Raw genomic sequence first — 25,836 nt, forward strand, 5'->3', positions numbered from 1 at the left:
ATTTGAAATTAATTTATAAGTTGTTTTTTAATTAAATAAGAATATTGTTTTTAATAATAATGCATATTAGATTATTTGTAAATCAGTATTTTTTTCAATAGTATTTTGTCACCTCACAATCACAATTATTTTTTAAAATTGTAAATAAAAAGTGAAAATGATTTTATTTTTATTTTGTATGAAAAATGTAATTAAATTAAATTCTTTCAATGTGAGTTTTTGATAATTTTTTTATATCAATTTATAATTATTTTATAAACTTTATTAAATACACATGATTAGTTTAAATTTTTAATGAAATAAAAAATCAACTTCATTGATCTAAAATTATTTTTATCACAATTAAGATATTTATGAATAACTATTTATATGATTTTTTAGATCATTATTAATTTATATAAACATAACAAATAATAAAGAAATTCACTATCATTAAGAAACGTGATCTAATATCATTGTAAATCATTAACAAAATAACAATTTCAAGACTTACTTGAACAATAATGTTTTTATGGTCATTTGATAAGAAAAAAAAAAGACTAATGGTGAAAGAAAGTCTATAAAAATAAATTTATAATATAATCACATTCTATCAAATATAAATATAAGATATTAAAAAAACTTATATTCCATTGAATATGTAGTATGTATACATAACAATTTTACAAGCTTAATTACATATATATTGATGAAGATTTGCCGAAAACAAATATATGAATGAAAATGAAAATATGTCACAAAATAACTAAAATAAGTTTAGAAAATCACATATTAGAGTTATATGGATTAAACTCTTGCAAAATACCTTACCATTGTTAAGGTGTTTTCGAAAATTATAAAAAGTTGAAAATAAAAATTCATTACTTAATGTTACAAAATTCTTCAAAACATAATTAATATTTTTCATTAACACATTAACAATAGTAAAAAATATTTAAAAACTTTAATGATATTTATTAATGACATAATGATTAACTATCAAATTGTAATTAAAATACCATATAATAATGATTAACTATATAGAAAATTATAATTAAATTACAATATAGTAATGATTTTAACAATCATGAAATGATAATCATATAAAAAGTCTAAACTTGATGTGATCTCTTGAAAAAAAATATTATGTACTATACATTTTAGATTACAAGGACCACAAGTTTAATTAGTATTAAATATGGATGCAAGTCTTATAAGTAACATTTAAACAATAAATTTGACAACTATCATATTAAATTGATAATTAACTCAAACCAAGAATATTAAATTAATTAACTTAGTGGCGTATGGAATTTTATTTAAATGAAAAATTTAATACAAACTAGTAAAGATAAATATAGATACAATTCATCTTAAATAATTAATTCAAGGTTAAGATTATTAAATAATTTGTAATATAATGAGCTTATGATAATTATAACCAAAAAAATATACATTTGTTATGCTCATAAAAAAAAAGATTATAAAATAATTTACATAATAATTCAAAACTTAAATATTCAAATAAAATAAAAAATACCTAATAATATATAAAAAAACTTAAAAAATATTAATATATAATTAAATAAAAAATAATAATTTAAAATAAAAAATATTTTTATATTTTAATAATAAATTGAGTAACATAATTAATAATTAAAGACAAAGAGAATGAGATGATGTATTTTTGGATTTGATTAAATAATAAAACAAACAAATAAAGTAGAAAAAGAAACGAAAATAAACTTATTATTTTTAATAATATTAAAGGTGACAATATAAAATAATAGTTTTCAAATAAATAAAAATTAATTTAACTAATATTTTATTTAAAATGAGATTCCTATAATAATTATTTAAAATAAAATATAAAAGAAGAAATTATAAGTGATCTTAGATTACTTTTAAGTAATTAAAATAAATGATAATGAACCATCTATAAATGTTTTTGAATATAACTATGTATAAATTATTTTTTTAATAAAATTAGTGTTATGTAGCATGTATACTTATGTAGGGTTAAAAATGATTCAAATTCAAAATTCAAATGAATTAGTTTGAGTTTGACCAAATTCATAAATAATATATATATATATATATATATATTTATTATAATATTAAAATTTAAATTTTAAAATATTTTTTCTTTCTTGATAAATATTTAAAAATTTAATTTTAGTTCAAATTTTTTTGAGTATAATCGAGGCTAGAGCTCAAATTTGCTAATAAATACTTAATCGAGTTGAGTTTGTTAATAAATACTTAATCGAGTTGAGTTTGTTAATAAATACTTAATCGAGTTGAGTTCGACCAACCCGACTCGACTTTGTTTCTAGCTATATTTGTGTGTATATTTTGAATAAAAAACTTTTGATATTAAAAATAATAAATGAAAAAAAGAAATCCATTAATTATAAAAAGTCTAAATAAGAGCTGTATTGTTTTGGTATTCCCTCCTTATAGCAAAATTACGGCGAATGAGCCGCTAAAAGGATTATGCGTGAAATTTTGAACGCATCGGATCACATTTCTTCATCTTCTTCTTCATCGTCTTCTTCATCTATGTCTTCTCCATGTTTGAGATTGCGTAATCTCTGCAAAACCCACGCGTCAGCCATTAAAGAGCTGCACTGAAGCTTTAGTTGACGTGTCTACTACTTGGAGACTGACTGGCATTAGACTCTCCAGCCAACAATTGTTTCTTTCCTATTCTTTTCTTAGGGCGGGAAGCTGCCGAATTCACTCAAAACCAAAAAATAAAACAGTCTTTGTTCTAGACAAAGCCAGAGCTCCTACCTTCCCATTCTCTCTCCTTATCATTCTTCATCTTCATTCCCTAGGGTTTATTTCAAATCATTAAAAAAAGGTTTTTTCTTTATCAATTTATCTTATTTAACAAGGGTTTTCGGTTTCGATTGATTTTCTTCCCTGACGATGGCCCTTCGGAGGGGTTCCAAGGTCTGGGTTGAAGACAAGGATACTGCTTGGGCCCCTGCTGAAGTTCTCGATTTTGTTGGGGGTAACAAGGTTCAAGTTTTTACGCAGTCTGGGAAGAAGGTGGGTTATTGTTATCTGATTTTTTTATAGTTTGTTTGATTATGGATTGTTGAATACTGTTATGTGGTGGAATTTTACTGTTTTTTATGCTGCTTTGTAGATTTTAAGTTTGCCTGAGAAATTGTTCCCAAGAGATGCAGAAGCTGATATTGGAGGAGTTGATGATATGACTAGATTAACATATTTGAATGAGCCTGGAGTTCTTGATAACTTGCAGAGGAGATATCCTCTTAACGAGATATATGTAAGCTCTATCATTATTATTATTTTTTTAAGTGAAAGTAAATGTTTCTACACCTTGAATGCAATTAGGAAGGAACTGGTTTTTTTGTTATTCTATTGAGTTTGTGCATTAACTGATGACTCGCTTTGGAGATTTATGAAATCTTGTAAATCTGGAAATGCTGAATAAAATGGTTATGAGTTGGTGCATTAACGGATGGCTTGCTGTGGAGATTTATGAAATCTTGTAAATTCGGTAATGCTGAATAAAATGGTTATGATTGTGCGCGAAACTGCCTTATGTCTAAATTTGTACTATAGTAACTTGTTCTTTTCGCCGCTTCACCCTCTGTAAGTTGATGCGTACTTATCTACATCTATAGTGGATGGGTTCGGGTCTTTTAGCTTGTATTTAGGCGGGTTCCCCTCTTCTTTTCGAGGGAAGTTGTGAAGCCGATGAAGACAAGCGTAGAGCATTTGTTTATTCAGGAATTGAATTATTCGCTCATGATTTTAGGGTTACATTTTTTTGTGTGGGTGGGGTGGGTTAACTTGGCACTGGTGAAGAAGCATCTGACACAGGTTACAAATTAACCAATTAGTTCAGATTTGATGACTCAATATGAGGAAATATTAATTATCAACCATGGACTTGAAAGCGGTCTGCAGTAGTTAATCCATATCGGGGAAAATGACAATCAAGTATCTAATTAAGGGAACCAGTCAATTTTATGTTTTTCTTTTTCTTAATTTTAATGTTGATTTTCAAAATATAACTACCTTATTTTTTTTGGGTGTCATTTGATGGTTGATAGACATACACTGGAAGCATCTTGATTGCTGTTAATCCATTCACGAAGCTCCCTCATCTTTATAATGTGCACATGATGGAACAATACAAGGGAGCTGTATTTGGTGAGCTAAGCCCCCATGTATTTGCTGTGGCTGATGCGTCCTACAGGTTCAAAGCAGTTGACTCAAATTGATTGTTGCACATTTTATCTAGTTTCCATTGATTGATATTCCCCTTTGTTATGCATTTTAACAGGGCAATGATATATGATGGTAAAAGTCAATCTATTCTAGTTAGTGGAGAAAGTGGGGCTGGTAAGACTGAGACAACCAAATTGATTATGCAATACCTTACTTATGTTGGAGGACGTGCTGCTAGTGATGAACGAATAGTGGAACAACAAGTCCTTGAGGTAAGAAAGATTTATTGTCAGCTAGTCTTTCCATGTGGTTGTTCATTGAATTTTCTAATTCCACATGAAAATGAAATCATTCATTTCATATTTTTTCTTCCAAAAGATAAGTTCTCCATATTCTATAGATGAAGATGCAACATTTAGATATATTTTGCTAAACTTACAATTGTCACTGTCTCATTATCATATTCGTTAGATAGGGAAAAGGTGTATTTGAACAAAAACTAGAATAACCTATTCTTATTCACTAAATCTGGCATATTAGATTTGACTCTTTGTGTTTAATTCAATTGCTCAGTCAAATCCACTTCTGGAGGCATTTGGTAATGCAAGAACTGTCAGAAATGACAATTCAAGGTGAGAACTATTTCTGCATTCTAAGATTTTTTTTATGTTTTCTGAGGATTTATACTATATGTATTGATGGCGTGACGACAAACTTTTATTAACACTTAATCATTTTGATATTATCTGTTGTTTTTCTCTTCATAGTTACAGTACTGTACTTGAATATTCTATTGGTGTTTCCTATTTATCCGACAAATTGGAAGATTTTGAAAGTGGAATAGCTGTAATTTTAAAGGTGGTTTGTGGACAATTTAGCACTTTAATTCTGCAAGTTTAAGTCTGAAAAACACTTTTAAAATTAACCAGTTCTCTTGATAAACCACAGAACATAATAGTCCACATGTTTCTGGACAAGCTGGTCAGCTTAATGAAATAAAATGAAGTGCTTATTTGCTCAGCTTTGTTGTTGATAAGAATACTTGATTTCCTTTTTTCATTAATATCTGTTATATTCTTGCAGTCGTTTTGGCAAATTTGTTGAGATTCAGTTTGATGACAATGGTCGGATTTCTGGTGCTGCCATTAGGACCTATCTTCTTGAAAGATCTCGAGTAGTTCAAATCACAGATCCTGAGAGGAACTACCATTGCTTTTATCAGTTGTGTGCATGTGCAGGGGTAATCCTTTATTTCTGTTGTGTTTGTATTCCAGTCTGTCTACTATTTTGGTTGTTCTGAACATTGTATGTACTTGACTTTGCTGTGGAGTGGTATCTTCTGGTCCTTTGATTTTTCAAAACAACACAAAAATGAAACTTGAGCAAATATGTGATAAAATATTCTCACATTTGAGTGAAGGCAAAGCTTACGTCCGTGTGATTGTAGCACATAGCTGTTTTCTGCACAATAATATACTTTTTTGGGATTACTTATTTTGACTAAACAACTTTGCATTTATGTCAGTAGGATGCTGAGAAATACAAGCTAGGCCATCCCAGCAATTTTCATTACTTAAACCAAAGTAAGATCTATGAATTAGATGGAGTGAGCAATGAAGAAGAATACATGAAGACCCGAAGAGCTATGGAGATTGTTGGCATTAGTCAAGAAGAACAGGTTTTTAAATTGGTGTATTTAGCATAAGATTTTGTTCCACCTTTTGCTGTTCCATTTTTGACAATGTTCTTCATAGTGTTGGAATTTTGTCCTTCCCATTTCATCAGGAGTCCATATTCAGGACTTTGGCTGGGATTCTACATCTGGGAAATATTGAATTCTCTCCTGGAAAAGAGCATGATTCATCTGTTGTGAAGGATCAGAATTCAACCTTCCACTTAGAGACGGCTGCTAATCTTTTTATGTAGGTTTTCTTGGTTGTCACTTCAATAACTTCAATATATATATATATATATATATATATAAGCTTCTAAATGCTTTTGGGATCCCCGATGAAGTTTTTACACTTGTTATTTCTTGCTGCTTGTATGTAGTCTTGAAAATACACTAATGTGATGACATTTTTTGGTGACTTTTATTTTGATATTTGCCGATTTGTTTTTCTTCTGATTGAAAAAGGTTGACTATGATTTCTTGTTGCATGTTGAGGGGAAATTCTCACTTTTAACTTTACTTCTGAGCTTTAACTTCATCTATATGCACCATTGAGCTGAGATGCATATGTAGAAACTAGAAACAATTGCTGCCAAGGTGACCTGTTAAGTCTGAAGTTATTCAATCTTAATTGTAATGCTTTGCTTAGGACTTGCCATAAATATTGTATGACAATGTTAATTCTGTTAATTAGGTGTGACATAGATCTTTTGGTAGCCACATTGTGCACACGATCAATTCAAACTCGTGAAGGCATCATTGTTAAAGCTCTGGATCACAATGCTGCTGTTGCTAGCAGGGATGCATTGGCAAAGACCATTTATTCCCGGCTATTTGATTGGTAGGTTTTCTTTTGAGTATATTTTTTCAATTGGTTTTGAAGATTTAGTTTGGTAAAACACTCAAATGGATTCTTTGATTTTCACAGGCTTGTTGAAAAGATTAATAGGTCTATTGGGCAGGACCAATCCTCGAAGATGCAGATTGGGGTGCTCGACATATATGGATTTGAATGCTTCAAAAGCAACAGGCATCTTCCTGTGCAAAATTATTTTATTTGGCTTAATGATAACTTATCTATATTTTACTGATGGAGTCTGAAGTATTTGCTTCTATTAGAGGGATTGTAGTTTCTTGTTGAGAGATACCTATCATGCTTGAAAACACTTACAGGTCTATATACGTGAAAAATTGCTTTAGCAATCCAGAGAAATGGAGATCCATGTACATCCTTCATGTAGGAGCATTTTAGGTGTAAACAAGATGAAATTGACGTAGAATTTGATGTTATAGATTGGCCACATACTAGTTCTTAATAAAAAAGTTGCTTAAATCTTGCAGTTGATTAAATTTTCTTATTATCATTGTCTGATAGCTTTCATTTATTTTTATTATCTACAGCTTTGAACAATTTTGCATTAACTTTGCCAATGAAAAGCTTCAACAACATTTCAATGAGGTTGGGCAGGATCCTCCTTAGAATCTGTCAGCTTTTATGACATTCTTGTTGTCTACCGTTTGAATTGTTTCATTCTATTCATGCGTGGAACATATTTTTTTCAGCATGTATTTAAGATGGAGCAAGAAGAGTACCAAAAGGAAGAAATCAACTGGAGTTATATTGAGTTCATAGACAATCAAGATGTTCTTGATCTGATTGAGAAGGTTTTCTATTCTGGAAGATTCTCTTTATATAGTATGATCTTGAATGATGTGAAGTTTCTATATGCTCCATGCTAAAATTGTATAGATATGGAATTGAAGTTTGCATACGTGTATTCTCCCAAGTCTCCTTTTGTCTAGATATGGAATTGTAGTTTCTATATGCTCCATGCTAAAATTGTATAGATATGGAATTGTAGTTTCCTTGCCATAAGATGTTGCTAGTTTGTCTGTTCAATGATTTCCTTTTTCCATTGTTGGTTTCGTTTTGTGTCTTTCAAGATCTTAAACATGTTAGTGACACATCCATGTTTTTTACATACTTCTGCAGAAGCCTATTGGGATAATTTCTCTGTTGGATGAAGCTTGGTAAGCTTGGCACCTCTTAGTTCCCTATTTTGCACATCTATTTGTTCTTCCCTTAACCTGGACATTTCTTTGAATACAGCATGTTTCCTAAATCTACTCATGAAACATTTGCAACCAAGCTATTTCAGAATTTCCGGTCCCATCCAAGGTTGGAGAAGGCAAAATTTTCTGAGACAGATTTTACGGTGTCTCATTATGCTGGCAAGGCATGTGATATAAAATACAGTTGAAATAAATCATTTTATAATTACGATAATTTGTTACCAGAGTTTGACTCACAGTCCTTCCATAGGTTACTTATCAAACAGACTCGTTTTTGGACAAGAATCGTGATTATGTGGTGGTTGAACACTGCAATCTTATGTCTTCTTCAACTTGCACTTTCATTGCCGGTCTATTTCCTTCACTACAAGAAGAATCTTCAAGGTCCTCGTATAAATTTTCTTCTGTATCGTCCAGGTTTAAGGTGTGTAACTATGACATCTTAGGATTAAGGTTATGTGTTCTTATAAAAGTTTGAAAAATAGAAGTGCTGAAGTAGTCAAACAATGGCATATGCTGCCGGAAGTTTAACAGTTTGTCATTGTAGTCTTGCCTTTCAGCATCTTCAGCATTGATATCATTATGTATTTGATGTAGATCCACCTTAAACAGAATAAATTCTTCAGCACATCTAGTTATTTCTTTCCATTAGAATGCATTGGTTTCAGTTAATCTCTTCTTTTTGTAGTTACAACTTCAAGCTTTGATGGAGACACTCAATTCAACAGAGCCACATTATGTTCGTTGTGTGAAACCAAACTCGTTGAATCGACCTCAAAAATTTGAGAACCATAGTATCTTGCATCAATTACGTTGTGGGGTCAGTAGCTTCCCAATTGTCACTATTTGTATGACTAATTAATTTCATAGACAATATACTGTATCTTGTACCTTCTATGTTAGTTACTTCTTTTCCTTTTCTAGCCAATTGTGCAGCTTAATAAATTTGTCTGGTTAACTAATTTTCCAGGGTGTTCTGGAGGCTGTTCGAATAAGTTTGGCTGGTTATCCAACACGGAAAACTTATAACGAGTTTGTTGATCGCTTTGGATTATTAGCTTTGGAAATAATGGATAGAAGGTTTATTTTAAACTTTTACCTTTGCATGTTTTTTTCCTCTCTAAATAAACTTTCTGTAGCATTTCACATATGGGATCCATTTGGTTAGTAATGTGTGATTAAGTTCAGAAACCATGGCTGAATATCTTATATATGAGATTTTATACCAAATCAAAGGAGGTTATAGTAGCTTGAATGAAAAATATGGGAGATAGATAGTTGATGCGCTGCTTTCGAATTTTCAATTGAAGATCCTCTTTGTTCAGCTCCTATGGTCTTATTTTGGGCGAATTCACTTCTCCCAAAAATCTTACCCAATGATGTTATTTTGACTCTAAATTTGATTTATTAGGAAATTAATAGTCCAATAACACTATTTAATATTATTATTTTTTAATTTCTTTTAATATTTTATATATTTTTGAATCATTAAACCACTTCAGAGTTCAGATTAAGTAAAAATCCACTTCTTTCAATACTAACCTTTAATATGATTACTTGCTTCAATTCTAAAAGTTCATGTATACTCGTTTAAGTCTAATCTCAATGTTTTCCCCGCTTCATAAGCAGTTATGATGACAAAATGACGACGGAGAAAATATTGCAAAAGCTGAAGCTTGAAAATTACCAGGTACATGTCCATTAGTTTGTGCTCGCAAAATGGGTGATTTTGTATGTGTGTGTGTATGTTTTTATTGAAGTTGCACTCGTGTTCTGTTAATCATACTTGTCCAACAAGGTCAAACCAGAAAACCTAAGATAGACATTCATAATATTTAATTCTAGTAGCCATGAAGATTAATATTGTATTACAACTACTTTTTGCAGTTAGGGAGGACAAAAGTTTTCCTAAGGGCGGGTCAAATAGCTGTTTTAGATGTACGCCGTGCTGAAGTTTTAGATGCTGCTGCAAAATGTATTCAGGGAAGACTTCGAACATTTTTCACACGCAGGGATTTTATCTCAACAAAGACTGCAGCTACCTGTCTTCAAGCATTTTGCAGAGGTAAACATTTTATAATCCTTTCTATTAATACACTATCCATTATTCTTTTGTGTAATCTATTTACCTACTGCAAGGCCTAGCTTATCCACAAGCATACTGTTTGCACTATAAAAACTCGTGTCTTTATAAGTTAACTTTCTTAGTGCTCAGAAGAAAAGTCCACTATGTTAGACTGCTTGTTGAACAGTTGGATATCATAGTACATGCTATTGGAAATAGTAGGATTTACAATGTGTGGAGAGTGGAACATGATCCATTTCCTTCACTCGCTTTAGTTATTGGAGTATGCATAGCCATGGCTACGGTGCTGGTTCACGAATATTGTCTTTCATCAGATCATTAAAATGAGCCAAATGCCAAGCCATCTCAGCTATGCCTAATGTCACATTTGAATTGCCAGATGGTTCCTACTCTCCATTAGGTCTAACATACTGTGAATTATTAAAAGATTCTTCTGCTTAGCTGATGTATGCTGCTGGGATGACCTTTGGACTAGTCTAATTGTTGGATTCTTCACTTAGAGAGCATTTGAAACCTTGAATCACCAAAATGTCTTACCTAAGAGACCAAAAGTCTCAGGTTCAATTCCCACTAAGAACACTCTCTATTAAATGAGGGTAATGGCAGTGGGAGGTCATGCTAGCTGCCCTCGAGGAATAAACTCCGTTCACAAAATAATCCTTGAATCACCATGATTAAAATGTTGTAGCTCCTTATGGAGTCTCAGAGATGTATACTTGGGAAATATTAGGACTCCCGGATTCCTTTGTGTGTAATTGCACCTCTGTAAAACCATTGTGCATAGGTCCTTGTTGCCAGGCCTTGTAACCTATTCAATTTCAAGTCAAAATCTAGTGCTTAAAATAAAATAGAACTGGTTGGTTTTGTAAAATTTTAGTTATCGACGGTTCAAGATGGTCTTTTTTTATACGACAGTTCACATATATTCATACATTCTACCCCACTAATGTAGCACAAGTGGCAAGAGTGATTCCTAATAGACCAAAGGTCACGGGTTTGATTCCCACTTTGAACACCTTAAATGGCCTTAAATGGAAGTGTAAGTCTTGGCTGTGCAATGTCATGCTAGCTTCCTATATTTAAAAAAAACCTATATTCATATATTCTTTTGTTTATTTCTCCTGTTCAATAAGAAATGATTTTTTATTGAAAAATACTTATTTAACCTGATAAATGATTTGTTTCTATAGGGTGTTTGTGCAGGAAAATGTATGAAGCCTTACGAAAGACCAAAGCTGCAATTACCATACAAATGCATGTCCGCAAATGGATTTTGTGTTCTGCCTATGTTCGGCTGCGCTCTTCATGTGTAACTGTACAATCTGGAATTCTTGGATTCTTGGTGCGACAAAGATTTTTGCATAGAAGGGAACACAGAGCTGCAACTTTAATTCAGGTATCTTAAGCCTGACAAGAATACCTCTACATTGTACTGTGTGTGATGACACCATATTTGTTTGTACCTTTTTTTCTTTTCTGTTACACGCTCCATTACTTGCTCCATTACTTTATCATGTACAGTTCTAATAGACTGTATAAGAAATATACTATCAATGCATGAGTTGTTTGATCTGCGCTAAAATCTTCCATGATTTATGAAGACTTTGGGTCCGGTTTTTAGAAGTTGCTGTATTGTTTACCTTATTGACTTTCCCTGCATCTATATATATACACCAATAAGCACAATGGCACCAATGTTGATCATACATTTTATTTTGATCTGTTGCATCTAGTGTTCGAATTGCATGAGCATTTATAGTGATCATTTGTTTTTGTTTTCCATTTTATCTTTCCTGTGGATATCTGGTTATGTTTGGCACTTGATCTTTGAGACTCACATACAATATTTATAGGCTTACTGGAGGATGTGCAAGGTCCGTTCAGCGTTCCGTCAGCGTCATACTAATATTATTAAAGTACAATGTCTATGGAGGCAAAAGTTGGCAAAAAGAGTTTTCCGGAGGCTTAAACAGGTGAATGTGATTCTTTATGTCCAGTTTGTTTCAGTCACTATTTAAGTGGCAATGTAGGATGTATGTGCATTAAGAATAGGCTTAGTATCTTCGTTTTAATAGTTAGAAAGGTTTATGAACTCTAAGTGGAAATGCATGCAAGATAATCATATCTCCTACACTAAAATCTTGTTATAGGAAAAAATTGTGACACTAAGGACATGCTCATCTTTTTTACTATACTATAAATTTGACGTAATCTAGTAAACATTCTCTAGATCTTTACGTTCTTCTACACCATAGTTGGAAAATCAATTTGATTTTCATTGTCATGATGAAAGCCCCTTTTGGCAAGTTTGATTATGTTAGTCTGTTAGATTCATAAAATTTGTTCAAAATGCATCATTTGTGTACTCGACTTTTTTAGTTGACTAGCTGGAGCTGTCAACTAAGACTTAATTTCTGTTTCATTCAAAGCTTAAATAGTAAATGTCATACAGTCTCTTGTTTTATATCAACTAAATTGGCCTTGGTGTTGTGCTATTAGGACTTATTAGTTATTATGTAGATGTAGTATTATTTGTTTGAAAGGGGAAATCAGGACATGTAGCTGTCATGCATATTCCTACTTGGTATGGAGTTCTGTTAAGCAATTCAACAAATCAGCTTGATTCTGAAATGATTTATCATGATCAATATTTCTTTCTTATATATTGAACATACAACCTGTTGGCAAAATTTGATTACTAATGCACTTGACATAGAAGTAACCTTTTCCCTCTTATTAATTATTCTACCCGTTTCCATTTCAACCATATAGGAGGCAAACGAGGCAGGTGCTTTGCGTTTGGCAAAGAATAAACTTGAACGACAGTTGGAAGAACTTACATGGAGATTGAAGCTAGAGAAGAAATTAAGAGTATCTTCTTTATCCTGAACAGATTTGCATTTGTCAACCATTATTTTAACGTGCATTTGTCATATCAAAGATAATACTTTGTGGTTTTTGTTGTATTTCTATAATCAAAATGCATGCTGTATACAAACTAGGACAGGCTATTTCCTTGTTGATTATGGGTGTGTGAAAGGGATCAAGGACTTGCTGACTTTGTTATTTGTTAACCATTCCAGCATTGCTGATATCCCAGCAATTATGATTAGTTATTAAAGGTCTGAATTTTTCGGAACTGTAAGAGACTGTGATCAGGGAATGATGTTTATTATCTAACTTAACAATTTTGAGAGTACAACATTGGTATCATAAGACTGTCCAATTCCTTAAAAATATGGTATCATAGGAATAATACTGTTTATTTAAAGGTTGTTTTTGTGTTTGTACACATGGAGAAACTATCATTTATTTTTGTAGTTTCCACTGAATCTTTGTATAATGATGAGACACCATATATTATGCAGGTCTCCAGTGAAGATGCCAAGACAGGAGAGAGTTCGAAGCTTCAGAAGATGGTGGGTTCTTTAAAACTTGAATTGGATGCAGCAAAATTGGCAATTGTCCACGAGTCCAACAAGAATGCAGTACTGCAACATCAGTTAGAACTATCATTGAAGGAGAAATCTGCTCTCGAAAAGGAAATGAGTGCAATGGCTGAACTACGGAGTCAGAACACATATCTAAAGGTGACTGAAAAAGTGCATGTTGGCTCCCTTGCATTTTTAATCTTTAGCTCTACTGGTGTTTTTTCAATAATATCATGTTAATTACTTGATTACCTCTTTCAGCTAGGTCACTCTATTTATAACTATAGGGTACCACCTATTCTAACAACTAACTGTCCCTAACAACTTGGCAACTGATATTAACTAATGTAATAAACTTTAGGGCCTCTTCACTATTTAGAGCTCTAACTTGTAACTCTAACCCTATTAACATGTGACCTTTTGTCTCACTTCTCATGTCTTGATAATTCTCTCATCCGTTACTCTTAGTGTTTGTTAAGAGTTTATTTTCTCTTCTCATCTCAACTCAATTCTCTTTCATTCAATTTACTCATGGCATCAATTGTACTCTCCAGTTTCTAGATATTAAACCTAATTCTAGTTCAAGGCTTATCAGCATAACAAGCCTTTTCCCAATGAAGTCACTGTGGTTAATACCAATGAGTGAGTAATTTAGAAGGGAGTTTCTTGTTCTTTGCCTTGATCTTGGTCAACTTCACATTTTTTTCCTATCAGGTTAATTGTTGAAGGGAAAAAATAAGTATATGCTATATCATAAGCACATGAAGCTTCCATGCAGTCAATTTTGTCTTTCTGTATTTATTTCTGGAATATTATTGTATTAATTGAAGTCATGTTTTTTGGTTCTTCACAGAATTCTTTAGTTGCCCTTGAAGAAAAGAACTCAGCCTTGAATGTTGAGCTAGTGAAGTCTAGAAGAGAAACAAGTGATGCGGTTGAAAATTTGTTGGATGTTCAAAAAACATGTGCAAACCTCCAAGAAAGTTTGCGAAGGTACTTCTTGAGGTCTTGTAAACATGTTACAGAATTATCTTTATTCTTGAATCTTTACATTACTAGCTTCATTACTGTTATTCACTTTTACCCCCTCCCTTTTTGGTTTATGCTTTCACATTTTTATGGTACATGTTTCTTATCTTGATTTCTCACAGTAAGTTTGTTTAATATTAGCTTGGAGGCAAAGCTTGCCAATATGGATGATGAAAATCTTGTGTTGCGGCAAAGGACCTTGGATGCCTCTCCCAAAAGCAACCGCTCTGGGCTTGCTAAGCCATATTTTGATGTAAGTTTCCTATAGATCCATATATTATTTACGAAGCCTGCCACATTGCAGGAAATAAACGAAAACTGATCAAATTAAAGCAATGTAAAACTCATAATAGCTTACTATGTTTGATGAGATAATATTTTGGAAGTTTGTGTTGTCTTGTAACAGAAATACTCTAGTGCCCTTGCACTTTCACATCCCAATAGGAAACTTGGATTTGTGAGTACTAGTTTCTGTGTTTCATTCTTCAGAAGAGGATATCATATCTTGATGTGATTTCAATATGTTGGCAAAACTCTTTTTCATTCAGGAAACTCCTACTCCCACAAAACATATAGCATCTATTCCTCGAAGTTTGTCAGACTCTCGCAGGACAAAATCTACATTGGATAGGAGCCAGGTTCTGTTCTTGTACATGCATATTTTGTCTTTCTAGCAAGTTGAGATCGTGAAAACTGAGTTTTCCTCCTTTTGGTCTCAGGAGAACTATGATCTACTTGCAAGATGTATAAAGGAGGATTTGGGTTTTCATGATGGAAAACCGGTAGCAGCTTGTGTGATATATAAGTGCCTTGTCCATTGGCATGCCTTTGAGTCTGAGAGGACAACTATTTTTGACTATATTATTGAAGGGATTAATGATAGCTTGAAGGTATTCATTAGCCTATCATCTTTTATCTCTTATCTGTCCCCAAGTACAGACAAACTATGTAACATTCAAGTGTTAAAAAGGATTTTAGAGGTTCAGGTGCTATTTAAGAAAACCAGCTATTCTGATAGTTTCTCAAATGTTCTACTATCACCAAGGCCTCGTTTGATCTAAGGAATAACCAAGTGGTTATTTCTAAAAACCTTGTCTGATGTATGTTATTGAAAATCAGATTATTTTGGTAGAAAAATATTAGGGACATCAATAAATATAGAGATATTTTAAAATAGAGGGTATTTTGGTTGATGATTTGAAGGATGTGATTCATGAGTAGATTATGGATTGGATAGTAGGTTATTTCAAATTAATTTGAAAAAATTCACATCACACAGGGCTAACTGTATTTACCTTTTATATGCAGGTGGGAGAGGAGACTGTTATCTTGCCTTACTGGTTGTCCAATGCTTCAGCACTTCTATGCCTCCTGCAGAGGAATATACGTTCTAATGGGTTTCTACCTGCAACATCTCAGCGTTCTGGAGGATCAGTCCTCAATGGGAGGGTTGCACAAGTTAGTCTTCTTAATTTTAAATATTCTTATAGAATTTTTCACTTGTCAAACTATTGATTATCGGTTCGGATTTCCATAAGAGCTCTTTCATTTGTCCCCCTTCCTATTTGTAACTTTGTATGCTATAGATACATAAAACAACTAATAGGCATCCAAAAAGTAATAAAAAGATGTTTGTGTATAAAAGAGTGTTGAATATATGATAAGAAGATCTCAATTTCTCATAGGATAGAAATTTGCATGGCCATTCTTTGCTTCTGGTACCATAATTAATCAGAATTTGACACATGTCACAGTGAAATGCAAAAGTTTGGCTTTTGTTTTATATCTTAGAACTATTGACCAATGTATTGTTGTTCTCATGAATGAAAAATAGGATTTTGTGCATTGTTGCCTGCTTGTATGCAGGCATTAGGTTCTTTTACCTGTTAGTTTCTAGACAATTGTTATGTTTGCTTAAGTATGATCTGTTTCATATACATTACAAGTTTGAAAATTACTTATAGGCCATTAAATCTCCTTTCAAACGAGCTGGTTTGGAGGACGGAATTTCACACTTGGAAGCAAGGTATCCGGCAATTCTGTTCAAACAGCAATTAACAGCATGTGTAGAGAAGATTTTTGGTTTGATTCGTGACAATTTGAAGAAAGAGATATCTCCTTTGTTGAATTCCTGCATTCAGGTGAGTCATTACTTGTTGATTCAATCATCTTGAGTACCTAATAAATCTTATTGAAATAATCACATGTCATGTTTTGTAGTTAATATCTCCGGTGTTTGTACATTATTTGAATTTTGATGCTTTGCTACACAGTACTAATATCGATGCAGAGTTTTCATGAACATCTATTAACAAATTATAGAGATGTTTATGTTACATAGGTGTTCATCAAGACAAGTTGAATCAAGGTTAAGTGTGTGTTAGATACAACTGAAAATTAAGTGTTGAACTATAAATGCTGAATTAAGTGTCGAATAATTTAAGCTGTGTTATCAAATACAACCTAAATCTATAAAGATAGCCTCTTTTAATATTCTTGTATTTCTAAGAGCTTGGATATTAGGTACTTGATCATGTAACTTCTAGTCAAATAAAGGGTATTTTTGTGGTAAACGATTTTTGGAGGCCTCGTTACCAGTTCCAACATAGAGTTCAAATCATGTTCCCTAGATATTAAAAAGAGAATGTGATCGCCATTTGGAAACATTATTTTCCCTAGATCATGTTCCATAGAGTTCTGTTTTGGATCTGTCTCAACACAAAAATAAAAAAGTTCTGACTAAAATTAGTTTTCAAACATTTTGTATCTGGAAACGTTTTCCAAATACAAAACATTAACAATGAGTGTTTCCAAATAGAGTGCTTGATGTCTTTATTTCTTCCTACTGTAAATCTATGAGCAAGACTTCCAATGCTTTGAAGTTTTTTTTTTCTTTCTATTTTATTCTAAGAGATGAATTCTTGCAATATATATATATATATATTTGATTTATTATCAAGGCTCCCAAAACCCAACGGGGACATGGTGGAAAGTCATCTAGATCACCTGGCCATACACCTCAGCCATCAACAAATAGCCAGTGGGACAGTATCATACAGTTCTTGGAGTCCTTGATGAGTCGTCTACATGGAAACCATGTATGAAATCTGTTCCTTCAATCTTAATTAGTATTTGTTTATATTTCAGCTACATGTGTTTGTGATCCTATCAAAATACTTCCAGGTGCCTTCATTTTTCATTCGTAAGATAATGACTCAAGTATTCTCCTTCGTTAATATATCACTTTTCAATAGGTAAGCTAAACAAACTCACCCATTCCCTAGAAAAGAACAATTTTTTTTTTCAGGCACTGACTCCATGGTTTAATTCAAATTATTCAGTCTTTTGCTTCGGCGAGAATGTTGCACATTTTCAAATGGGGAATACGTTAAATCTGGTTTGGCTGAACTCGAGAAATGGATAGTCGCTGCAACAGAGGAGGTAACCAGATTATTGTTTCAGATTAAGAATAGAAAGTTGGATTTATCTAATCCAAGATGGATTCTCATAGTTTGCAGGAACCTCGTGGCATGAATTGAATTTCATTAGACAAGCTGTTGGCTTTCTGGTAAAAAGAAAAGCAACCTTTTTGTTTCTTCAATCCATTGTGTTGAATATTTGACTTTTATTTACTTGGATGTTCATTAAACCTTTCTCAGGTAATACATCAGAAGAGGAAGAAGTCCCTTAAAGAGATCATGCAGGATCTTTGTCCAGTAAGATCCTATACATTGCTGTATATATATAGGGATGCTTTGCTATACAATTTTTTCTATAGTTATGTTTGTCAAAATCACAATAATCTTGATCATAATCCAAAAATAATCTTATTTGATATAGTTTTTTATATACCAAATAAAACACAATATTACACTATAATTTGTATACCAAATGAAATGACAAAAATCAGACTAGAAGTTGGATCATGATAAACAAAAAGGTCACTTTCAGTTTTAACTTTGACATGATTGTGATAAAAGATGGAGTTCCAAATAGGGTCTATTATATATATCACTTTGGTGATCTGTAATTTCATGTATATATATTTTTGCAGGTGTTGACTGTTAGACAAATTTATAGAATAAGTACCATGTACTGGGACGACAAATATGGCACTCAGAGTGTTTCAAATGAGGTGTGTTTCTATCAAAGAATTGGAATTCCATGGTATATGAAGTTTGGTATCCTGGATTTGCAATTTATGCAAATTGAATTTTGCTTAAACAGGTGGTAGCTCAGATGAGGGAAATTTTGAACAAGGACTCTCAGAATCTTGCTTCAAATTCTTTTCTGTTGGATGATGATCTAAGGTAGGTATTATACCTGTTTCCTACATCAGTCAGCAGTATGGTCTTTCCAAATATGGTCTCTTTTTGATCAATGAATACATGGTCCAAAAATGTTGAGTAAATGAGAGTGAAAAAGCAAAGTAATCAAGGTATCTATAAGCGGGTGTCTTACTATAAACCCTTTCTAGCATGTAAGCTAGGAGTCTCGAAGTCCATTGATTTACTCTTAAGGCTATGTTTGGTTATTCCTGAACTAGAATTGATATTGGGAGGGTTTCTAATTCTAAAATGTTTGGTTGCAGCATACCCTTCTCGACAGAAGACATAGACATGGCACTTCCAATGCTAGATTTGTCGGTTGTTCAACTGCCCAAGTTCCTAACAGAGTATCCTTCCTTACAATTATTGGACAAACATCAGAAGTAGAATACCATTTTTAGGTGGGTATTTTTCTAATCTTTGTAGAATTATTTTGCCTTCATTATCATCATCACATGTTTAATGCTGGCAAAATGATGCAGTACAGTAGGAAGATGAAATTAATGGGGACCAATATTGTAGTGTTGTTATCGGTAGACATTAGTGTATACTTTAAACACAACTGGTGGGCGTTCAAGTTCAAATTCATACACATGAAAGTCTTCGTCGGTTGTAAAAATCTGTACAGGAACGGCATGTCATGCTCGATGCTGTTTTTCAAATTATTATTCTTATGAAGCTTGATTATTTTTAGATCCATGTATATATTGTTGTAAACATTCTAGTCTTGCATCAAGTCCTGCATCAGACTTAAAACCTAACCTACACATGGTGAAAAGAAAAAGGAAGAAAAATATGCACTTTTAGTTTTCATTGTATTTATAATAAATCCTCTAAAAATGTTCAAGTGGGGACTCAGACTTTGAGGGTAGTGCTTGTTTCTTTTGAAAAATAAACTCATTTAGGTAATTTTTTATTTTGTTACCTTCTTTCTCATTTTGCAATAGAAAATAGTGAAACTTCAAACTATAATAATAAGTTTGTATTAATCTTTTAATCATTACAAATAGTAACAAAGATATTAATATGGTCCTTGGAAGTGGGCATTATTTAAATAATTTATTGTTCATAATCACATACAAAATGAATCAGGTGGCATGTAAGAAATGATAAACAATGTTATTGAAAGCTTGGGGATTTTCAGTTTGAGTAATGTGAGATGTGTTATAACTTAAGTGAATCATATAATTAATGATGTATCAATATTTCAATTTATTTCTTGCACACAAGTCATTGTTTGTCTTTAAATTATAATTCAAAATTTTATCTTTATTTAGTATACAAATTATATTAGTCACGATTCAAATTATATTAAAATATGAGAACTAGTTAATCATTTTAATTGGTGGATTTTAAAACACTCATGACTTAGTTAGATCATGTACTATAAAGATAATTGAATAATTATTGAGTTATTTAAATAATTACCCTCCTCTTATCCTTCTCTTCATTAGTTAAAATATAATCTATTTTTTAAAATAATTTTTTTTTCATTAAATATTAATATCTTTAAAAAATTTCAATAATAACCCAATTTTTCATAAACTAGTAAAAAAAGAATTTATTTGAATAATCTAAAGCCGAATAGTTTTATTTGTAAAAAGTAATGTTAAAGATTATTTATGAAAATTATTTTGATTGTAATGTAATGTAATTTGATTTGATTAAAAATTTAATTTATGAATTAAATAGATGTTTTATTTAAAATTTTATTAATAATTTATTTAATTTATTAAAATTTAATTTTAAGAAGTAACGTACATATTTAATTTGTTTATTATTTTATATTTTTAATTTTTCAAACATTAAAATTAATCAACCAAAAACCGACCTAAATTCGGTGTTTTTCAGTTTATACTCTCCAACAAGGATGATATAATTATAATTAATCGGTCTTGTTTGGGACGGTTTTTAACTGTATAACCCGGTAGTTGACTCGGGATGATATTTGTGTTTATCATTCTAATTTTACTATGATAATTACAATTAAATATATATTATTATTTATTTTTCATATTTTATAAAAGTTTACGGTTAATTTTTCTATAATAATATGAGTTTTTAACATATTACTATATATATTATATAAAATAATATTTTATATAATTTATCATAGACATTTTATTGTTTAAAATATAGTTTAGACGGTGGCTTGAGTGAATTCTCTGAAACCGAACGGAATCACTAGTGAAAAAGGGACCTTTATCGACAAAATTTATTGAGAGTTTTATAAATCTCTCGGTATAGCTCCCGACAAGAAGTGATCTTTCGTTATTCAAAATAAATTCTGGGAGGAGTATATTACCTTCGGTAATGTGATTTATCACCGAAGGTTTTTCAAAAAACCGTCGTTTTGATTCTCCCAAAAAACATAAAATAATTCTAAATGTTGGGATGAGGGTAATTGCGAAAGTTTTTCAAAAAACTCTCGGTTTTAATTCTCCCAAAAGAACATAAAATAATTCTAAGTGTTGGGATGAAGGTATTTGAAAAAGTTTTTAAGAAAACCTTAGGTTTTGATTCTCCCCCAAAAAATCAGAAAATAGTTTTGTGTTGGGATGAGGGTATTTGCAAAAGTTAAAAAAAAACCCTTTGGTTTTGACTCTTCCCAAAAAGAACAGAAAATAATTCTAAGTATTGAGATGAAGGTATTTATGAAAGTTTTTCAAAGAATTCACGGTTTTGACTCTTCAAAAAAAAAATCAAAAAAAAATTCTAAGTGTTGGGATGGGGGTATTTGCGAAGGTTTTTCAAAAAACTTTTGGTTTTGGCTATTCCCAAAAAAATAGAAAAATTTCAAGTGTTGGGATGGGGGGATTTGCGAAGGCTTTTCAATAAACTCTCGATTTTTCAATAAATTCTCGGTTTTGACTCTAAAAAAAAAAGAAAATAATTTAAGTGTTGAGATGAAGGTATTTGCGAAAGTTTTTAAAAGAAACCTCAGTTTTGATTCTTCCCCCAAAACAGAAAATTTTTTTTAAGTGTCAGGAGACTCAGGACGAAGGTATTTGCGAAAGTTTTCCAATAAACTATAAGGTGCTACAATTTTCTTTCTTATTAAAGTAGAACTAGACCGATGAGGATAAACGAACTCCCATCCTTACAACTGTCATCCAACTTATGATACCACTTCAAAGCTCAAAATCAAACAAACAAATGACCATGTTCTTCGTGCCACTATGTTGTCGTGTCATGTGTGTTCGTCGTGCCGCTTCTTCGGAAATACAGAACCTCTGGAGATTCAAAATCTTTGCCGTCGAATTTCGTCTGTTGCTGCATTATTGTTTGAAGACTATAATTCTGTACTTCTGTTGCTGCAGATTTGTTGGAAGGTTGTAATTTAACAATTTCTTATTTTTATATGTTGTAATTTTGATGCTGCTGTTTTGAGTAATCTTTACTGCAGTAAAAAGAAATTCTTAGGGTTCACAATAGATAGGAAAAAATAACAAAAATAAGGTAAAAGAAGTAAAAGACTCCGGGGAAATTGATACAAGTAAGAAAGCGATTATTGAAATAGAGCAGAAATAGAGTTTTGAGAAGGCTGAAACATAACAGAAATAAAATTCTAAGAAGGCTAAAAAAGAGCAGAAGGAAAATAGAGAATATTTTCAGAATAAAACAAAAATGTCAGAAAGTGTTCATGTAGAAGTCAACAAGGATGTCAAATAGTTGGTTGGATATAATGAAATGACTAATCTCTATGGACTAAGGAATCAAATTACGAAATTGCTGTTTTAAGCGAAAAAATGAGAGATTGTTCTTAGTATGGAAAAAACCCAATAATCCATAGCCCAACTTAATATTTATTATCTTCAAGACTGAAATTTACTTAAAAATGAAGAATATGATAAGATAGTTAGACATAAAAACTATTAGTATATTGTATATATCTTGTTACCTTGTTTAGATTCCTAGATTAGTGGGTTACCTTGTTTAGATTCCTAGATTAGTGGTTTACCTTATTAAGAGTCTTTTGACTAGTATATATTGTAACATTGTTTATCAATAATAACCATGGGATTAATCTCTATCATGGTATCAGAGTAAAGATCCTCTCAAGATCATCAATCGAATTTTTTTTTCTCTTCCTCCCACCTTGCTGCCTCACGCACAAACTTCTAATGTCTGTCCCACCTACTAATTCAGACTCCTCCTCCAATCAAAGTCAGACGCCCACCACCATGTCTGTTTCTCAATACCACTCTGCTTTCTCTGTTAACAATCTCCGCTCCATAATTCCTATCACCCTAGAGATGGGTAGCGAGGAATATCTCTCTTGGGCAGACCTTCTCGAAAACCACTGCTTGATTCACAATGTTTACGAACATCTCAAACCAAAAACTCCCAACGCCTCCGAAACACCTTCAACATCTTCCGAGACCGACTCTCTTCTGTGGAAACGCCTTGACGCCCTTGTCAAGCAATGGATATTTGGAACAATATCCAAGGATCTACTAAACACGATCCAAAAACCTGGTATGACGGCTGCTCAGGCTTGGGAACGTTTAGCGAATATATTTCAAGATAACACAGGTTCTCGCGCTATGTATCTTGAAAATAGGTTTTCTCAAATTCGTCTCAATGATTTCCCAAACATGAGTGCTTATTGCACTGAATTGAAGATGATTGCGGATCAACTTGCTAATGTTGATTGCCCCGTTTCTGAAAATCGACTGGTGTTGCGTCTACTTGGGGGTTTGAATGAAAACTACGAAACAATCGCCACCATAATAGGTCAAAAGAAGCCTCTCCCATCTTTCTACGATGCTAGATCTGATTTGCTCCTTGTTGAAACAAGGAAGGATGAATTCGTCCACACAAACACCTCTTTTATTGCCTCGGACGATCGTAGCCAAGGCCGCGGAAACAACTCTAGCCAATCAGCCCGTGCTACCGGCCAGCAGCAGCAGCAGGGCACCTCTAGCGCGCAGGAACAGACCGGCCAGGGCCGAGGACGCAGCCAGCGCGGCAGAGGACGCGGTCGCAACACCAGCCGCACATACCACCAGCAGCAGCAATTCTGGGCACCTCCTGGCCAACAGCAATGGGCACAGTGGGCGCCTGCGGGCTGGACAGCACCCCCTTGTCCCTACCCGACACAACAGATCTGGCCGCAGCAGCAAAGCGCCCCCTGGCACGCATCTGGTCAACAGCAACAAGGCGCCTCCTGGCGCGGTTCTGGCTATCAGCAGCAACACACTCGGACAGCAGGAGCAGGCGTACTCGGTTCTCGGCCACAGCAGGCCTACATGGCTGAGACGAGCCAGCAGCAGCCCCAAAGTTACGTTGCAACCGATATCAATCAGGCGATGCACACTTTATCCCTTACTCCGCCTGACGATACTTGGTACATGGATTCGGGAGCAACTTCACACATGACACCCAACTCAGGTAGTCTCTCGCCTTATTCTAATTTAAATTGTGTTAAAAATATCATTGTTGGGAGTGGACAGGAAATCCCGATTCGCGGTATTGGTAAAACTAACTTAAAACCACCCTTACCACCCTTACTTCTGAACAATGTTCTACATGCTCCCAAACTCATTAAAAATCTTATATCTATTCGTCGGTTTACTCGTGATAACAACGTCTCTGTAGAATTTGACTCACTTGGTTTTTCTGTAAAGGATTTCCAGACGGGGAAGGTTATCATGAGGAACAATAGCTCGGGGGATCTCTACCCACTCTCTCTGTCGAGCCAAAGCCAAAAACCCCCAACTAATTCTTCGTTTACTGCAATTTCGTCAAATTTATGGCATAATAGATTAGGACACCCCGGTGTCGATATTTTGCATTCTCTCAATAAATCAAATTCTATTTCTTGTAAGCCCGTTTTAGGGTCTAAACTCTGTGAGTCTTGCATCTTTGGTAAACAAGTTAAGTTACCATTTACCAATTCTGTCTCTTATACTACTTCCCCATTCGATATTATTCATAGTGATTTGTGGACGTCGCCTGTGCTAAGTACAAATGGACATAAATACTATATTCTGTTTCTTGATGATTACACAAATTTCCTTTGGACTTTTCCAATTGGAAACAAATCCCAAGTATTCTCCGTCTTCTCTACACTTCAAAATCAAATTCAAACACAATTTCAAAAGCCCATTAAAACAATCCAATGTGACAACGGAACTGAATATAACAACAGTCAATTTCGTACATTTTGTGACAAAAATGGTCTACAATTTCGCCTCTCTTGCCCCTATACTTCTCCTCAAAATGGTAAAGCAGAAAGAAAAATACGCACCATAAATAACATGATTCGAACATTGCTTACTCATGCTTCTCTCCCGTTAAATTTTTGGCATCACGCCCTCGAAATGACCACTTATCTCCTAAATATTCTTCCAAATAAACAAATTCGAAATTTCTCACCCACTCAACTTCTATATAACCGAACTCCTTCTTACTCTCACCTAAAAATTTTCGGTTGTCTTTGCTATCCTCTTCTTCCTCCAACCACTATTCACAAACTTCATAAACGCTCTACCCCTTGTGTCTTTTTAGGATACCCCTCTAATCATCGCGGCTACAAATGCTACGACCCAGCCTCAAAAAGATTTATCATCTCTCGTCACGTCATTTTTGACGAAACAAAATTTCCCTTTTCTCTTGTCCAAAACCCAAACTCAACTCACCCATCTCAATCCAAACCAATAACCATCCCAATACACATCCAAACCCCGCCCATCACCGAGTCCATTTCCCCACCAAACAACACTCCATTACCGAGCCCATTATCAACTCAACACACTCCACCAAACCCACCATCACCCATCACCACTTCACCAGGCCCAAACCCAAACACGACCAGCCCGTCCACAAGACCAAACCGTCCAAATCATTCACCAACCATCATCAATCCAACACGGACAATACGAACCCGCGCAATGGATGGGATTGTCTGTCCAAAACGCATTTTCAATCTAAACACACTCACATCTCCATCGCCTATTCCCAAAAACCCAAAGTTAGCTTTATCAGACCCGAATTGGAAAGCCGCCATGGACGATGAGTTTA

At 33.2% G+C, this 25,836-nt stretch overlaps 1 protein-coding gene across 1 annotated transcript; it reads left to right on the top strand.

The window, feature by feature from the left end:
- The first annotated feature begins 2,431 nt into the window (after nucleotides 1–2,431).
- On the top strand, nucleotides 2,432–19,509 carry LOC124925553 (myosin-15). Its single transcript, XM_047465588.1, has 38 exons — nucleotides 2,432–3,036; nucleotides 3,137–3,280; nucleotides 4,074–4,219; nucleotides 4,307–4,463; nucleotides 4,765–4,823; nucleotides 5,275–5,431; nucleotides 5,720–5,869; nucleotides 5,977–6,113; nucleotides 6,558–6,704; nucleotides 6,792–6,893; nucleotides 7,265–7,322; nucleotides 7,427–7,528; nucleotides 7,857–7,894; nucleotides 7,974–8,100; nucleotides 8,187–8,360; nucleotides 8,625–8,756; nucleotides 8,907–9,016; nucleotides 9,566–9,626; nucleotides 9,824–10,001; nucleotides 11,213–11,418; nucleotides 11,876–11,995; nucleotides 12,795–12,893; nucleotides 13,391–13,612; nucleotides 14,307–14,446; nucleotides 14,624–14,735; nucleotides 14,889–14,939; nucleotides 15,031–15,120; nucleotides 15,202–15,372; nucleotides 15,791–15,940; nucleotides 16,447–16,623; nucleotides 17,443–17,580; nucleotides 17,666–17,736; nucleotides 17,824–17,923; nucleotides 17,994–18,050; nucleotides 18,142–18,198; nucleotides 18,537–18,617; nucleotides 18,710–18,792; nucleotides 19,074–19,509. Exons 1-38 carry the CDS (start codon nucleotides 2,914–2,916, stop codon nucleotides 19,195–19,197), a joined length of 4,551 nt encoding a protein of 1,516 aa, XP_047321544.1. The 5' UTR covers nucleotides 2,432–2,913; the 3' UTR covers nucleotides 19,198–19,509.
- Nucleotides 19,510–25,836: the final 6,327 nt, after the last annotated feature.

This window comes from Impatiens glandulifera, chromosome 2 (genome assembly GCF_907164915.1).
Source record: "Impatiens glandulifera chromosome 2, dImpGla2.1, whole genome shotgun sequence".
In the NCBI taxonomy this organism is placed as follows: Eukaryota; Viridiplantae; Streptophyta; class Magnoliopsida; order Ericales; family Balsaminaceae; genus Impatiens; species Impatiens glandulifera.

Bases quoted from the DNA above. Each gene is read 5' to 3' on its own strand.
- LOC124925553 (XM_047465588.1), top strand. From the start codon at position 2,914: ATGGCCCTTCGGAGGGGTTCCAAGGTCTGGGTTGAAGACAAGGATACT. The intron at 3,281-4,073 runs GTAAGCTCTATC...GATGGTTGATAG, and splicing joins ATCCTCTTAACGAGATATAT to ACATACACTGGAAGCATCTT. The intron at 18,618-18,709 runs GTGTGTTTCTAT...TTGCTTAAACAG, and splicing joins CTCAGAGTGTTTCAAATGAG to GTGGTAGCTCAGATGAGGGA.